Genomic DNA, 17,628 nt, shown 5'->3' with positions numbered 1-17,628 from the left:
CTTTATCCCTTATTATGTCGTTTTCAAGTATAACATTTTATTCTATGTAGCAATATAGGGACACCTGCAGTGTTCTATGATTTGCTGATACGGTGGATATTACGTTCACTTGCAACATTTTTGTCTTTCTGGATTGGCAGAGAGCACCCCTCATAAGCCTGGCACCTGACAGGTAGGATTTGGGTTGGCTGGATGTTTTGGGGGAGAGAGAGCATCAGCTTGGAGAAGACTGGTACAAAGAATAACACCTTTACAAAAAGCACTTTCTGTGTAGGCAGAGCAAAGTGCCTTTAGGAGTTGCTGATTAGTGGACTGGAGGCTGAAACGTTTAAAGAACAATTGCTGGAATTGGGTATGTCTAATTTAGTGAAAAGAAGAACTAGGGGTGACATGATAACAGTGTTCCAATATCTCAGGGGCTGCCACAAAGAAGAAGGAGTCAAGCTATTCTCCAAAGCACCAGAAGGCAGGACAAGAAGCAGTGGGTGGAAACTAATCAAGGAGAGAAGCAACCTAGAACTAAGGAGAAAGTTCCTGCCAGTTAGAACAATTATAGGTAATCCTTGACTTACGATCACAATTGAGCCCAACATTTATGTTGCTAAACGAGAAATTTGTTAAGTGACTTTTGCTCCATTTTACTTTTTTTTTGCCACAGTTGTTAAGTGAATCACTGCAGTCATTAAGCTAGTAACACGGCTGTTAAGTGAATTTGGCTTCCCCATTGATTTTGCTTGTCAAAAGGTTGCAAAAGATTATCACATGAACCCAAGATACTGCAGTGTCATAACTACATGCTTGTAGCCATGCAACTAAATTTTGATCATGTTACTACAGGGATGCTGGAACAGTTGGTATGCATGAAAAATGGTCATAAGTAGCTTTTTTCAGTGACATTGTAACTTCAAATGGTCACTAAATCAACTGTTGTAAGTCGAGGATTACCTGTAATCAATGGAACAAGATGTTGTCGGTGATCCAACATGGAGGTTTTTAAGAAGAGGTTGGACAACCATTTATCTGAAATGTTACAGGGTTTTCTGCTTGAGCAGGTGATTGGACTAGATGGCGGCTAACCTTTTTGGGGTCCTGTGCCAAAAATTTGCGTGCCAGTACCCAGAAGGCAGTGTGTGCCCCACACGTCCCCTATGCATGCTCGCACAATCCCACCCACCCTCGCTGCCTCCTTACCTGCCTCACAGCTGATTTTTGGCCGGTTTGAGGCCTTTTTCGGCCTCCCAAAGGCTTGAGGAAGGCTTCTGCAGGCTTCCGGTTTTTTTGAAAATGGAGGAAGTGACAAAACAGGGCTAGATTTCAGCCTACAAAGCTTGTAGAAGCCTGCAGAAGCCTTCCTCAAGTCTTTGGGAGGCTGAAAAAGGCCTCAAACTGGCCGAAAATCAGCTGTGAGTCGCACACATGCTCAGTGAGGTAAATTTGCCTGCAGCTCCCATGCCAGCCCAAATGGCTCTGTGAGCCACCTGTGGCACGTTTGCCATAGGTTCGCCATTACGGGACTAGAAGGACCTCCAAGGTCTCTTCCAACTCTGTTTTTTGCTATGAAAGTCTGTGTAGGTTAAAATAATAGTAATAATAATAGTCTGACTTAAACAATAGATAGGATTAGCCATTTGAGCAAATTATAAGAATAGAAAAGCAAATGCTCCCCTTCGCTCCCCTCCCCCTGCCGCTGCCTCATTTATGGCAGTGATAATGGCCGTGTGCAATATTTCCCTATCAGTGCGATGTTCTTGGTGAATGGCCTTCCCACATCGATTGCACCCTTACATAGGGCAGATTCATTACTCTGGCACTGTGGGGATGGGGCATTCTTGGGTTGTGAATCTGTAGTTTCCACAAAGCGTAAATTGTGTGGTGCTGGGTTGTAAATAGCTGGGCTGGATGTGCCCCCTTTCTCCCATTAATTAGCTAATTGCCTAACCAATCCAGGATGCTTCCTCTTGTAAGCAATTTTATTTTCTTTTGTAAGAGCTCTTCTCATCCCTGGAATTCTCTTCAAACATGCTGCTATTTCTCTCTTCTAAAATGTGTCCTCAGAATTTGAATTCTCCCTGAGACTTTTGACTTAAATTTTTAGGGTCTCTTTCCCATGTTTAGTTCAGATGATAAATCAATATTTGGTGTTTCCCAGAACTTCTGATTGACTAGTTGCCATTAACTTCTTCCTTCCTTCCTTCCTTCCTTCCTTCCTTCCTTCCTTCCTTCCTTCCTTCCTTCCTTCCTTCCTTCCTTCCTTCCTTCCTTCCTTCCTTCCTTCCTTTTATAATCTTCCTACTTCACATACATGACTCTATGCAGCTTACTTCTTCATTCTAGTGTTATTCCAGAGATGCAGGGTCCATTTTTTGGATCAACAAAGCCCACTTCTCATGATCAAAGGCAGCAATTAGGTCCACCCGGGAATGGTATCCTGCCACCTTTGCTTCAGTTTACAATAAAATAAATACAATAGGTAAAATTCAGAATGAAACACATAGCAGCTGGGTATCCTCCAAACAATTATCTCATCCCACGCATGCTGGCAGAGGAGGCATGTTATGGACCCCATCAATCAAGGAATTCTGACTGGTGGGATCAATTCTGACTGGTGAGAGAAGTTCCCTTTCTGCTGTGGTTCCTGCCTTTTGGAATATCATACTCCACCCCTCCCTGAGGGGAGATCTGTATTCACCCTACCGACCTTTTTATAAAGGCCTGAAGACCTGGCTCTGACAGTTGGCCCAGGGCCCCCCGGGGGTGGGGGGGGTTTGCACCATTTTGGAGGTGGCTATTGGATTAAGAAAAGATCTCATCTCCCTCTGTGTAATTCATGCTCCCCTCCTCCCCATCTTTTAACTGTACTTGCTGTTGTTGTTATTTATTATTTTAATATTTACCAATTTTAATGTTTGTAAGATGCCCAGAATCATCTCTAGACAAGATGGGCAGTCAATAAATAAGAGTGAACAAACAAGCGATGAATCCAGGAGGATTATATTGTGTACCAATCTTTCCCGGGCAATGGCATCCCATCCTATTTTTTACCTATAGATTTGTCCAATCCCATTTTATTATCATTTTAAATTAGAGGATGCTGTATATTGTGGTGATGGGTTCCGTATCAACCCATGGATTCCATGGGTTGATTGTTCTCCCTGTCAGGAAGTTTCTCCTTGTTTTTGGGTTGAATCAATCGATCAGAGTGGAGCTGGGAGAGACCTTGGAGATCATCTAGTCCAACTCATCACCCCGCCTGAGCAGGAGACCATACACCATTTCTGACAGATGGCAGTCCAGTCTCTTCTTGAAAGCTTCCAAGGATGAAGCTGCCACAACTTCTGAAGGCAAGCAATGTGCGTTGGATGGAGTTGTGTGCAGGGGTGGGTTTCTACTGGTGCTGTCCACCTCTGTAGAACCGGTAGCCCTGAAGAGCAACAGACATAGAACTGGTTCTATGTATGCTGATGTTTTTGCCCACCCGCCCACCCGGGGTCTTACCTGACCTTTATTTCCTGATTTTTTCAACTTCAGCTGCCCTGCGAGGCATAGCTGCAGTTAAAAAAACAGGAAAAAAGGGCTTTTTGAAAGGCTGCTTCTCTGCACGCAGCATGCTGATGATGATTTACAGGCGCGCGCCTGGCAGCGTGCAGGGAAGCACATTGTAAATCACCAAACCTCGTAAATGACCGAACTGGTGGTTAACCCTGTTGGATCCCACCCCTGGTTGTGTGTACTGGTCCTTAGTGAATGGAGAATTAGACAACATATGAGATTGGACAATTATCTGTCTGAAATGGGATAGGGTTCCCTGCCTGAGCAGGGTGTTGGACTAGAAGACCTCCAAGGTCCCTTCCAACTCTGTTATTCTATTAGTTCTGTTAGTATCTTTGGAGTATTTTTTTGGCTCAGTTTTGATAGTTTCCTCTTTTTTTTCCTTCATGGTACGATCCCAGATTCTAATATTCTGGAAAGTATACACCTACAGAATGCCCAAATAACACATGCATTAAGGATAAATTCCACTTGCATTCAGTTATACACAGGGAGAAAATCCTTTTAGATCTTTCTGCTCAGCACAACAAGATCTAAAATTGAAAGGGTATTACAAGGATTGCTTCCCAGCTGATAAAAGATTCAGGAAATCTGTCAAAAGCCAACAGCAAGCTCCTTCATTATAATTGAAAAAACCTGCTATCTAGCTATTCCACGGGATGGCATTTAAGTAAGGAAATAAAGAATATTTCACCTTAATGGATGTTGGAGATATATTGGCATTAGGTAGGAAATAGGTCTGTTACTGGAATTTTTGTATCCTGATCCCTTTCTCTTTTTTAAACAAATCTTGTTAAAGAGATTCCATGAGAATGCTTAAAAAAGCAATTCTTATTTTGGTTTTAAGCAGATGTCAGAGCCTACGACAGGACCAGAGGTTAAATAAAACACAATTGCTATGGTTACCCAGTAAGTTATCCCTGAACAAGCAAACTGCATGATGGCATAACATGAGTGTCTGGTTCATAAAACATATATATTTATTTAATTCTATTTTACTGCTGCCCAGTCCCAGAATTATTAAGACCATGGTGGGGTAACCCCACCATGTTAAATCACCAACCTATATTAGCTTATAACATCATATAACTATTACCTCATTGTTCAGCCTGTGTATCATTCTTGCTTACCAAGTAGTCTTTGACTTATGACTATAATTAAGCCTGGAATTATGGTCATAAGTTGTGCCAGTCCTTAGGTGATTCTCTATGTGATCGTATCTTCTAGTATGGCCTTTTTTGCAGAAGTCATTAAGTGAATTGCCATGGTTGTTAGGTGAATGCTGCAGTTGCTAAGCAAATCCATTGTCTACAAGGGGCGTTTTTTGCCAGAAACCAGAAATAAATGTCAGTTTTAGTTTCCACAACAACAATTATAAATTGTAATCACATAATTGTGGGACCCTGTCATCATAAATGCAGGTTAGTTTCTGAGACCCAAAATTACAGAATTGTAAGTGGCCCAGAATCACTTGATTGAGTTGAATAGCTATGGAAATTGAATAAATAAAAAAATAAAAATAGTAATAGAGATAGCACTTAAACTTATATACCTAACCCTAATCCTAACCCTCTCTAAGCTGTTTACAGAGGCAGCCTATTGCCCCCGACAATCTAAGTCCTCATTTTATTGACCTTGGAAGGATGGAAAGCTGAGTCATCCTTGAGTTGGTGAGAATCAAACTGTTGGCAGTGAGCAGAATCAGCCTGCAATATTGCATTCTACCATAACTTTGAAGTGTCATTAAACAGGGTAGTTGTAAGTCGAGGACTACTTGAAATACATTGAATTACACCTCAGGAATAGTGTATACCTGTCATTCAGATAGTCCTAGTCCTGTTTTCTTTTTGCAAAGGATTTGGGGCCTGGAGGTTAGGTGAGCCCATGTTATGTCGGTTTTCTTTATTTTTCCTTATGAAATTTATAGACTGTGCATCTTATTATTCTAAAGAGCATTTGTGTTTCTTTCTGCTGGACCAGAGCACAATTTATTTCTATGTTCTTTTTCGCTGTTTATTTATGATAGCTTCTTAAAAAAAATCTTACAATAGCATCGCAGCATTATGAGTGCAAGTTCTATAAGTTGATGAATAAATGAATACATTATTTTTTTCTGCCTCTGAAGAATAACAACAGAAAGAGCTGGTTTTTATTTTAAAAAATGTGATTACTGGTTTCAATGAAAGAGAGGGAGATTTGAGAATGGAGGCCGGGAGGGCTGACCGAGTAGAAAAAGGCATGGAGACGATATCAGCTAAATATCCTCATATCATCACAAATACCTTAAATCTGTTCTCTAGCAGCAATTTTGGAGCCATAGAATGACAGGCAGTTATGAGCAACTAAGGGGCCCAAGAGGGAGATGCCACACCACCCAGCAACAAAGATGGTTAAGGGACTGGAGGCTAAAACATATAAAGAACAGTTGCTGGAATTGTCTAACTTCAAACTGTCACTAAACATACTGCTGTTAATCGAGGACTACCTGTACTATGTTTAGCTTGCTGTAGTGCTTACATTATGGAGACGTAGTGACTCAGTGGCTAAGACGCTGAGCTTGTCGATCAGAAAGCTCGGCAGTTTGGCGGTTCGAATCCCTAGAACCACGTAACGGAGTGAGCTCCCATTACTTGTCCTAGCGCCTACCAACTTAGCAGTTTGAAAGCATGTAAAAATGCAAGTAGAAAAATAGGAACCACTTTGGTGGGAAGGGAACAGTGCTCTGTGCGCCTTTGGCATTTAGTCATGCAGGCCATATGACCACGGAGACGTCTTCAGACAGCGCTGGCTTTTTGGCTTTGTAATGGAGATGAGCACCGCCCCCTAGAGCTGGAAACAACTAGCACATATGTGCCAGGGGATTCTTTACCTTTAGTGCTTACATTACTTTATTGTACTTCCTAGCTTAAAATAATAGCGATAGCATTTAGACTTATATACTACCCCATAGTGCTTTACAGCACTCTCTGGGCGGTTTGCAAGGTAGAAGCATTATTTGCATGTTGCCCTCAATATTCTTGGTCCTCATTTTACCGACCTCGGAAGGATGGAGGGCTGTGTTAATGGTTAACAACAATAGATTTTGGTAATCAGAGGAATCTATGCAAGAAGGGGCTCTGAGGATGCCAACCCTTGCCTTAATCACTGACAACGTGCTAGCTGATATATTGGAGTTATTTCTCATTTTTGCAGAAGCCTATGCTTGCTTTCAGTTGAAGAGGTATGTGAATTGCTGCGATTGCTTCCTTTCCTCTTTCCCTCTTAGCAGATAAATACTTTTCAGTCACTGCATTTGACTTAGTTTCATATTTTTATTCTGTTTTCAACATTCTATTATAGTCTTTCAGTGAATAAATAACTTCTAAAGAAGATTGTATGCAGTCCAGGTACTTACATTTAGAATGTTTTAGATAGAACTAATAATTCTTCCGCAGTGTGTGGTCCCGTGTAAGTCTTACTGAGGACATCACACAAAGACTTATTTCTAAGTAGAGGCAACACACTTAGCTCTTGAGCAATTGCTGGAATAATATTTTTTTAAGTAAACCATTTTATCAAGGGTTAATCTTTTTATAAAGCCTAGCAGTTGATTACCAAGCAACCTGAATACTGCAACAGAAATGTAATAAATATGATATTTTGTCTGGGATGTCCTTTGATGAGGAAAAAAAAAAGAATTCAGAAATGTTTGCAGAAATAATGTTTGTTTAAAGCCTTGCAGTAAAGCGGATTAAAGACCCACAAAATAAGAGAACCCCCAGCTTGATAATACAGTATAAAAAGATATTGCACACAAGGAAAAAAGGGGATGTGGCAGGAGAAAAAAAACAACCACCACTGAAAATTCACATAGCAATTTAAGGTTGTTGTACTGCTTAGCCTGGTGGGCTGGCTACTAGAAGATGATTTGAAGAGCAGTAAAATTTCTCAGGAGGACTGACATTAGACAAGTTTCTCTCCTCAGAAAGATGAGTAAAGATGAGGGGATTGGAGGCATGAGCATCTTGCAAATATGGGAGGAAATACTAGGGGTTGTCTTTCTGTCTGGACTGAATGCTCTGTCCCTCCCCACCCTACCACCCTCCCTGTGGCATCAGGTGTCATCCGAGCGCCTTTCTCTCCTGGCAGGGACCAGGACTCGCCCTACGAGATCATGCAGCTGGACTTTGAAATGGAGAACTTCACCAGCCAATCCGTGACTCGACGCATCATGTGGCATATAGACTATCGGGGTCGCAACCCACCGCCTGATCTGGAGAAGGCTGTGACTGAGCTGACAGTAATTCAGAGGGACATCCGTGCCATCCTTGCCCTGGCCATGGTGAGCTTCTTTCTTAGAAGCAAGCTAGAAGATAGTTCAGTTTTCTGCCTTACTATTATCTTAGACCTGAGATATGCATTCAAATGTTTGGTCCAATTCCTTTAACTTCATTATATGGGAGCTATGGGACTTTTAGTTTAGGGTTGAAAGTAGAGACACCCATATATTGGGTAATTTGAGTTAAAATTGATACTGACTTTAAGCATTCTACATAACCTTTGCTTGATCATTGATACAGAGAAATAATTAAAACATGTCTTAGTGTGATGAATGAAACGAGGCAGTTATGCTTTAGTTTCTTTAACCAAAATTGGTTGAAAAAACACAATTAGTTGGATCCAACCATCACACTCAGCCACAAATTACAGTATATAGTACAAAGCATATTAGTTGGCTTCATACAACATGCTAACTCTAAATCAAGCAGATTACTTAATAGCTTAGTCTGGCGTGAACTTCTTAAAATCAGTGATATAAGAGTTTTATCTGGCTTTTCTTTGGGTGGATGTGTTAAACCATATGGTTTGCTATTATTTTTGTTTATATTAATGTTTAATATGGAAAAATAGGAAGATGAGGGAGTATTAAATATGTTTACAGGCGGGTTATTTATAAAAATAATAAAGGCAGGATAAAAAAAATCTAATAAATATATGGAGGAACTTCTATCTCCCCAATTGTCAATATCAGAACAACTTATTGTACATTTACACTCTGTTTGGGAAGCAGTGAAAACAAGCTTTTTTGGAATAAGTTCTGTGAATGTATCTTTATGGTCTCAAGTTTACTATCCTAAACATCAGGGAATAACTCTCAAGAAATCATGCCATCAAAATAGCATTTCCTAGAGGAGTCTTGCCCAATCTAGTATTGATTTTCCAATCCCATAATCCCTAACTGCATAGCTAGCTGTAGAACACCAAGTTGGGAAGAATTCCCTGGGCTCAAGCATCATTGCAAAGGTTAACAGCATCTCAAATAGACCTTCCTGAATGTTGTTGTCTTTTAATAGCCCCATAATCTTTTGCATCGGGGTAGAGTTGGAGCAACTGAATGGAGCTGAGTGTTTACTGGCCAGATGCCCTTCCTGTCACCAATGCAGAGTTCGCAGCAGATATTATCTCTTTGTGCCCAGAGAGAGAAAAATCTGCCACTACCTAGGATTGAACTGACAGCCTTCTGATTGTGAGGCAAGAGCTCCACCTCTAGGCCACCACACCACTCCAATAGACTTTCCTGAATATCCTGGAGAAATTAGCTCATGAGGAGAAGATGGTGGGACCACAGTCCACTCAATAAAACATGGTCTCCTTTATCATCCTTAAGGATACAGAAATCATCAACACAGCCATCCTCACAGGACGGACAGTTGCCATTCCCGTGAAGGTCATCGCCATAGAGATGACGGGAGTTATCTTGGATATTTCAGCAATGGTCAAATGCAAGTCCAGCAATGAGGACATCATCAAGGTGGGTGAAGGGGCTGATACATTGGGAGGAAAATACCCCTCGACTTAACGAAACACAATTGAGCCCAAAATATATGTTAAGTGAAACATTTGTTAAGTGATTTTTGCCTAATTTTATGACATTTCTTGCCTCAGTTGTTATGTGAATCACTGCAGTTGATAAATTAGTAACCCGGTTGTTAAGTGAATATGGCTGTCAGGATTCCGCCAGTTACCCCCATTTAAATCATGAGCCTTGAGTCAAACTTCCAAAACTTCAAAAGGATTTATTGGGAGTTAAAATGTCCAGCACTGCCTGAATGTAGCCAACTCTGAGACACATAATTCATTGTCACTCTTGACCCTGGTTTTCCCCCACCCCCTGGGTGAATCGTAATTCATATTCTCCAATGGGACACATCTGTATCCAAGAGTCATCAGTCATGTTCTCCAGTTAGAATTTTGCCCGGCAGAAACTTCAGTCACCTAGTTACTATCTTTGAAAACATTTATGGAATGCACTTTCGGTTTGCAAGCCGCTGCACCGCTCCTCCCTTCCTTTCTGTTGGCAACTCTAAAAAGACCATAGAAATATTTTATGAGTTGACACTGGTTTCCCTTTGGACTTTTCTTGTTAGAAAAGTGATCACAAAAGGTGATCAAATGATCTTGGGACACAGTAACGGTCATAAGTATGAACCAGTTGCCAAGCATCTGAATTTTGATCCCCTGATCATGAAGGTGATAGAAAAGTCATGACTGTCAAAAATGGTCACAGGTCACTTTTTACAATGCTGTTGTAACATTGAATGGTCACTAAACAAATTGTGGTAAGTTGGGGACTCCCTGTACTTAATCTTGGAACTAGGTGGCCAACCAAGGAAGTATTGTAGGGGCTGGATTTTTATTGGATGCTAACATGAGCTAAAATGTTAGTGTGAACCAGTGGTGGTATTCTACCAGTTTGGCCCGGTTCTGGCATACCGCTAGCATCGAAGATCAGCTGGCCGAGAACCAGTTCGCTCCGAGTCTCTCCGACGCTCTGCAGTTGGACCCACCCACCTGCCCTTGCTCCTAGGCCCTTTTTAACCTCTTAGCTGTTAGGCACGGCAAAGTGGATTGCTATGCTTAACAGCTGAGAGGCGCAGTAGCTTAGTTTTTACTGTTTTCATGCATGCGCAAAGTGGGTGTTAGGCACTTGCGCAACCCCCCCTGCAGCCACACGCACAGAACCGGTGGTAGGAACTTTTGAATCCCACCACTGATGTGCGCGAGTCACTATCTTACAGGAACTTAACTATGGTCTTAGCAAGTTGTGTGCACAAGCCGTCATAGTAGTTCATAATAAGATTTATTTCCTTGAATGCAGCATGTTATATTTTGTTAACTCAGAACGCAGTGTTGCTGCTCTGGGGTTAATTTTCTTTCTTTTTTTTTGTTTCTGATACTGGACAGCCAAATCTGCTGATTTGGCAGTGGTAGTTGCAATTGTTCTAAATATTTCTTCTCAGTGTTGGACAGACTGCCTCTGAACATGGATTTCTTTTTCAATCATCATGACAAATATCCATTAATAACCTTCACGTTTGTTTCTTTTTAAAGCTATCCGGCTTATATTTCATCAGCATTATACACAATGTGAAGACAAGGTAGAGAAAAGGAAGGTTCTTATACTTAGGCAAGAAAAAGCCAAACGTTCAGGTATAGATTAGATTAAACCTGGCTCCATAGGAGTAACTGTGAGAGGGAAGGTGGAGTCCTAGTGGACGATTACTTAAATAGGAGCCAGCAGTGTGTGGCGGCAGCCAAAAAAGCAAAAGCAGTCCTAGGTTGCATTAACAGAGGGATGTCTATGGAGATTCTCAGTCATCTAGGTCACGGTTGTCCCAAAGGTGCTTTTTTCCGAGAGGAAATTGGGCTTTCTTGTTTTTCTTCGAAGACGTTTCACTTCTCATCCAAGAAGCTTCTTCAGCTCTTGAAGAAATCTGCTGAGCTTAGAATTTGGGGAGCCCAAGGTGTCCATGGTGTGCAAGCACTGACTACCCACCTTCTCTCCTCTCCCTTACCAATCATCTATTTGCAAAGCAAAAGTTTAGGCCTTCCATTTGGGAAGATTCTGCCGTTTTTTTTAATCCTTTGAGGTGATGTGTCAGGTTTCCAAGGGGTGAAATCCTGTCATCTCCATCTATGTATTGGAAAGCACCTGAGACGGACTCTTCTGGGCCCGTCTGGCAAACCGAGCTGCTCTTCAAACAAGCAGCTATTTCAAGAAACGGGAGCCTCCTGCTAAGCGGCTCCCACTTCCTCCCACTGCCCAGTCTAGATAAAATAGTCTGCCTGATTTACCAGTGCACCTTTTTAAATGGTTCTTTTCAGCTTGAATAAACACTGCAGCCATTGCACACTTCCAGGTAGGCTGAGAGACACTTTGATGGGCTAACATGTTACTTTCCTGCTCATAAATTTCCCTGGTTCGCTGTCTCTGGCTCCAGGGAAGGCACTAGCAGGCCAGAGCGTGCATGCTGAGATGAATAATTCATCAACTTGCTGACCCCTCACCTTCTGTTTTCCATTAAATTCCTTAACATCTTCCCACCCCTGTTTCTTTCCCCCCACTGAATTATGTCGACAGTGCTGCGAAGAGGTGTGTCTGGCAGGAACTCTCACTTACCTGGAGAAATTGCAAAGTGGGGAGGGGAGACAATTGCTCTGTCAGGACTATAAACTGAGGCCATTCATCAGGCAACTTGCTATCTGTTACTGTAAATAATTCAGCATTAAACAGAGTGGCAATGCTGTCTGTCGGTGGGCTGTCTCCTGACTCCCTGAGTGGATGCAACAGATAGGGGAATAAACAAGACAAGTAGCACCATTTCTCCTGACACAACGGATGCAGGAACAAGACTTGGGCCATGCAAAAAGTGAGCCTTAATGCAGCGATCCTTGTAAGGTTGCGTTGGAATTCCTGGCTTAACTGCCGAACCCAGGATTTGCAGGCAGCCTGTCCTGAGTCTAACCCAAATTATGCAAAACTGAAGATAAGAAGACGAAGTGTTGCTGTCTGTAAGCAGGAAGGGCTGCAGCTTTGATGGACTGAAAAACCAGGGTGATAGTATGATGCAGGCAGTGAATTAAAACCAATCTTCTGCTGCAGAATTTGGATTAGTTACTTTGTTTCTCTTAACAGAATAACAGAGCTGGAAGGGATCTTGTAGATCATCTAGTCCAACCCCCTCCTCAAGCAGGAGACCTTATACCATTTCTGACAAGTAGCTACCCCGTCTCTTTTTGAAAGCCTCCAGTGATGAAGCACCTACAGCTGCTGAAGGCAAGATGTTCCATTGGTTGATTGTTCTCACTGTTTGGAAGTTTCTTCTTATTTCTAGATTGAATCTCTCCTTGATTAGTTTCCATCTATTGTTCCTTGTCTGGCCTTTGGAAAATACATTGTCCCCCTCCTCTCTGTTGCCGCCCCTCAAATATTAGAAGATTGCCATCATGTCTCCCCTGGTCCTTCTCTTCACTAGACTAGCCAGGCCCAGTTCCTGCAACCGTTCTTCATATGCTTTAGTCTCCAGTCCCCTAATCATCTTTGTTGCTCTTCTCTGCACTCTTTCTAGAGCAGGGGTGGGCAAACTTTTTGGCTGGGGGGCAACATTGACTTTTAAAATTTGACAGACGGGCCGGGTCAGCACAAGATTTTTTGGGAGTTGCCCCCCTTCCCCCCCTTCTTCTCCTCCTTCCCCTCCCCTCGGAGGCCCCCTGAGTCAGGAGTTGCTATCACCGGCGCAGCTCCACACGGCTCCAATCCCGCGTTGCCTCGGGAAAGGAAAGGCAAAAAGGAAGAGCCGCAGTGGCGCTTTGCAATGGCAGCAGCGGCACCCGAGGCTCAGGCTCGGCGGCTCCTGGTTTTGCCTTTCCCTTCCCAAGGCAACGCGGGACTGGAGCCGTGCGGAGCTGCACCCGCGGTAGCAACTCCTGACAGCCCCAGCCGGACACCTGAGCGGAGCCCGGGCGGAGGGAAAGCAGTGGGCATTCCCTGGGTGGCGACCTCAGCCCCGCCACCAGGGAAGCGGCTGCCCAGCTCCGTGTTGTGTGTGCGATTTTATGGCATGCGGCGCGGGGTCTCTTTTGGCCGGCCCCAATTTTTTTTTCAGAGGGGATTTTTTTTTCCAGAGGCGGGCTGTATTAAAATGACCAACGGGCCGGATGTGGCCCGCAGGGCAAAGTTTGCCCACCCCTATTCTAGAGTCTCCACATTATTTTTATAGTGTGGTGGCTAAAATTGGATGCAGTATTCCAGGTGTGACCTTACCAAGACTTTATAGAACAGTATCAAACTAATTCATAGATTCCTAGAGACCAAATTGGAGGTAGACATGCTGTGTTTCCCTCCTTGAGCTAGAGGAAAGACAAGATGTGCATTTGTGTATGAGATAGGTTTATATATGGACATCATTATTTAGGAAGTCCCATTGTTCTAACTGTAAGTCAAAAAGGCCCCCTCTCTGCTGTTTGGGCAGCTATAGGATTATTAAAGAATCAGATATCTATTTCTGTATATAACTCATGGGAGCAAGCCTTATAGTTCAATTGCTCAGTTTCAGTTTTCAATCCGATGTGAGGGTTGCCCTTGATCTTTGAGACACTGGCAAGGCCTGGATAAAAAGGAGATTTCACTTAATTTCCGTTTTTACTAAGATCCAGTAGAATTTCTAGAATTATTCATATTGGAGTGGGGGGAGACTTGCAATCCTACAGTCTCAGATTATATCTCTGGATTAAAAGATAATGATAAAGGTACAATGGTACCTGGGTACTCAACTGCTTTGAAATTCATTAAATTTGATACTCAATGCATTTTGACATAACAATTTTATCCTGATATTCATTGTTTGTTTGCTACTCAACACACCGACTAGAACTTGTTGGTGTCAGCTGCCTTGTGACTTACTACATTATTCCTTATGGGGAAAAATGGTTTGGTACTCATTATTGCACCTCCCAGAACCAATTAATGATGACTACCAAAGAGCCATTTCCTATAAAAATAGACTGTCCTGACCTAGTTGAGACAATTGCATTCCCACATTGTAGCAAACATGGTTAATTTTAATTATGTTTTGTTGAACAAAACATTCTTCAACACAGTGACTAAATTAGACGGGCAAAATACTGTGGACATAATATATTTAGATTTCAGCAAGGCATTTGACAAAGTAGACCACAACCTACTTCTTAGTAAGCAAGAAAAAGGTAGAATAGATAGCACCACCACTAGATGGACTTGCAACTGGCTGGCAAACTGTACTCAATGAGTAGTCCTTAATGGGTCTAAGTCTACATGGAGGGAAGGAAGCAATGGGGTGCCACAAGGTTCCGTCTTAGGCCCAGTACTCTTCAATATCTTCATAACGATTTAGATGAGGGAATAGAAGGGGAACTTACCAAATTTGCAGATGATACTAAGCTTGCAGGAATAGCTAACACCCAAGAAGATAGGCTCAAGATTCAGATGGATCTTGACAGACTAGAACACTGGGCCGTATCTAACAAAATGAAATTCAATGTAGAGAAAAGTAAAGTCCTACACTTAGGCAAGAAAAACCCAAAGTACCCATATAGACTGGGTGAAACCAGGCTCAATAGCAGTAACCGTGAGAGGGATCTTAGAGTCTTAGTGGGCAACCAGCTAAATATGAGCCAGCAGTGTGCAGCAGCAGCCAAAAAAGCTAATGCAATCCTAAGTTGCATTAACAGAGGGATACAATTGAGATCAAGTGAGGTACTAATACCACTCTATAAAGCCTTAGTAAGACCACACCTAGAGTACTGCATCCAGTTTTGTTCACCAGATTACAAAAAAGATGTTGAGACTTTAGAAAAAGTACAGAGAAGAGCAACCAGGATGATTAGGGGACTGGAGGCTAAAACATACAACGAACGGTTGCAGGAACTGGGCTTGGCTAGTCTAGTAAAGAGCAGGATCAGGGGAGACATGATAGTGGTCTTCCAATATTTGAGGGGCTGCCACAGAGAGGAAGGGGTCAAGCTATTTTCTAAAGCATCTGTAGGCCAGACAAGGAATAATGGATGGAAACTGAACAAGGAGAGATTTAACCTGGAAATAAGGAGAAACTTTCTGACAGTGAGAACAATCAACCAATGGAACAGAAATTGCCCTCGGAAGTTGTGGGAGCGCCATCACTTGAGACTTTCAAGAAGAGATTGGACTCTGTTTATCAGAAATGGTGTAGGGTCTCCCGCTTGGGCGGGGGGTTGGACTAGATGACCTACAAGGTCCATTCCAACTCTGATTATCTGTTAAATCTATTAAACCAGCCAAAAACAACGCCAGTTTTGCAGATAATCCAAAATTTTCATTCCTCATTTGCCCAATCAAATTTGGCCAATTTTCCTATCATTTTAAGCAACTCTTGTTTCATAACTCTGTGGCTTAGAAAATTAAAAAAAATTCTTGGTGATTGATCAATGGGACCATAACCAAAAATAAGACAGGAAGCTACAAACCATGTGTCCCGTACCTAACGAAGTGACAGTTACAGTCAGTTATCCCAAAACAAACCAGGCTTTCAACCAGTGATATAGAGTTGTCAAATAAACCATGGTATGCTTTTCTGTTTGTAGATCATGCTGAGCCCAGAAACATATCATACGAGTATGATGTGTGAGACTATTATGAAGGCAGGTTTGCATTTTAATTTGAAACAATTAAGTTGCTGGCATGGAGCTGGCAGCTTCCTTCTGTGAGACTGTGGCAATCCGTGGAAGAACAAATCTCTCCCTTGTCTGATTTGTAATTAATACAGGAAAATAATTTCTTTGTATTGATGTTTAGTTCATAGGCTACATTGTCTGCCACAAGGGTCCTTTCTAGCAGCTTACGCCGAAATAATCCATAGAAACTCATAAAACTATTCATTGAGAAGCAAGAAGAAAAATTAACAGAGCTTCCTTCCATTTGCAAAAATAACAGTTCTTGGGAGAACAAGATTAATTTGAAACAATCTCTTAAACAGAGGCATGGAAATCTTATGCTTGTGGGATCTGCATTTTTCACTAGAATCTCTAGGATTGCCAGTCTGAAGCCCGGTACCAAGCTGTGTCTCAGGATGGTGAGATACTGTGAAACAAGGTCCCTGTGAACATTTGCCCAATTTATGACTTTGTTTTCAGTCCTCATCTTTTCATATATTATAAGAACCATGGGGCGTTGTGCTTAAAATGCAGTACTTCAGGCTAACTCACTACTCACTCCAGGAGTTCGATTCTGAACAGCTCAAGGTTGACTTAGCCTTCCATCCTTATGAGGTCAGTAAAATGGGGATGTAGATTTTGCGGGGCAATATGCTGACTCTGTAAACCACTTGGAGAGGGCTGTATAAAGCACTATGAAGCGGTACATAAGTCTAAGGGGTGTCAAACTTGATTTCATTGAGGGCCGCATCAGGGTTTGGTTTGACCTCGGGTGAGAGGGGGCAGGTGGGCATGACCAGGGTGGGCATGGCCAACTTGACACCACTCATATGGGGGGCACCTGTGGTGGGCTGAGCACTCTGCCAACAAAAATGGAGTTCATGAGGGACTTTTCCATTTTCACTGCAGGCTGGATCTAAGCACCCTACGAGCTGGATTTGGCCTGCAGGCCTTGAGTTTGACACCCCTGGTCTAAGTGCTACTGCTATATGCTCCTCCTCAGCAGCTTAATTCAGAAATGGGAAAGAAGTTTATTTTTATGATGTCTTCCAAATCCTTGGCCAGGGCCATCCAGATACTGTTGAACTACAACTTCTACGGTTGAAGTACAACTTCTGGCACTCCTCCACCCCCACTGAAGGTGGCTGTCTGTTGAAGTTCTGCAGCTTCTAAAGGGCCACTGATTTCCTATCCTTATAATGGATGGGAAACAAAAGGCAGCACTGTGTGTAATGAACTCATCAGAAATGGGAACGATACCGGGATGTTTGGCTGCCTCCCACTCATATATATTTTATTGCAATGTTTTACCAGGAAAAGGTAAAATGATTTTGTTTGAAGCTGTGCAAAAACTGGAAGAGAAGAGAGATAACTGACAGAGAAATGATTGAATGTGGATTGTGTTGTGTGAACTGAAGAGCTCCAAGCCATATCTGATGCTTATTATATTTCCAGAAATGGCCTATAGAGCTAGGTTAGAATCTGGAAACGTTTCTTCTCTGCTTGAGAAATCCTCCAAATGTGACTTACTGGCTCTCATTCAACCTCCTGGGATTTTGCTAGAGATGTTTTGTGTGACTTGGAAGTTCCTAA

At 42.4% G+C, this 17,628-nt stretch overlaps 1 protein-coding gene across 1 annotated transcript in view; it reads left to right on the top strand.

Annotated features, from left to right (window-relative positions):
* The window catches only part of TMEM132E (transmembrane protein 132E), a 259,941-nt gene that overhangs the window by 225,325 nt on the left and 16,988 nt on the right, over positions 1-17,628 (top strand). The window contains exons 4-5 of the mRNA XM_087927354.1: positions 7,678-7,870; positions 9,197-9,340. Of these exons, the coding sequence (XP_087783480.1) occupies positions 7,678-7,870; positions 9,197-9,340 (337 nt within the window). The remainder of the gene's footprint in view (positions 1-7,677; positions 7,871-9,196; positions 9,341-17,628) is intronic.

The sequence above is a fragment of the Pseudonaja textilis genome, chromosome 1 (genome assembly GCF_049901715.1).
Source record: "Pseudonaja textilis isolate UNSWEBS1 chromosome 1, rPseTex1.2, whole genome shotgun sequence".
Classification (NCBI taxonomy): Eukaryota; Metazoa; Chordata; class Lepidosauria; order Squamata; family Elapidae; genus Pseudonaja; species Pseudonaja textilis.
The sequence above is the reverse complement of the archived record's forward strand: the minus strand, read 5'-3'. Positions and strand labels throughout refer to the sequence as shown.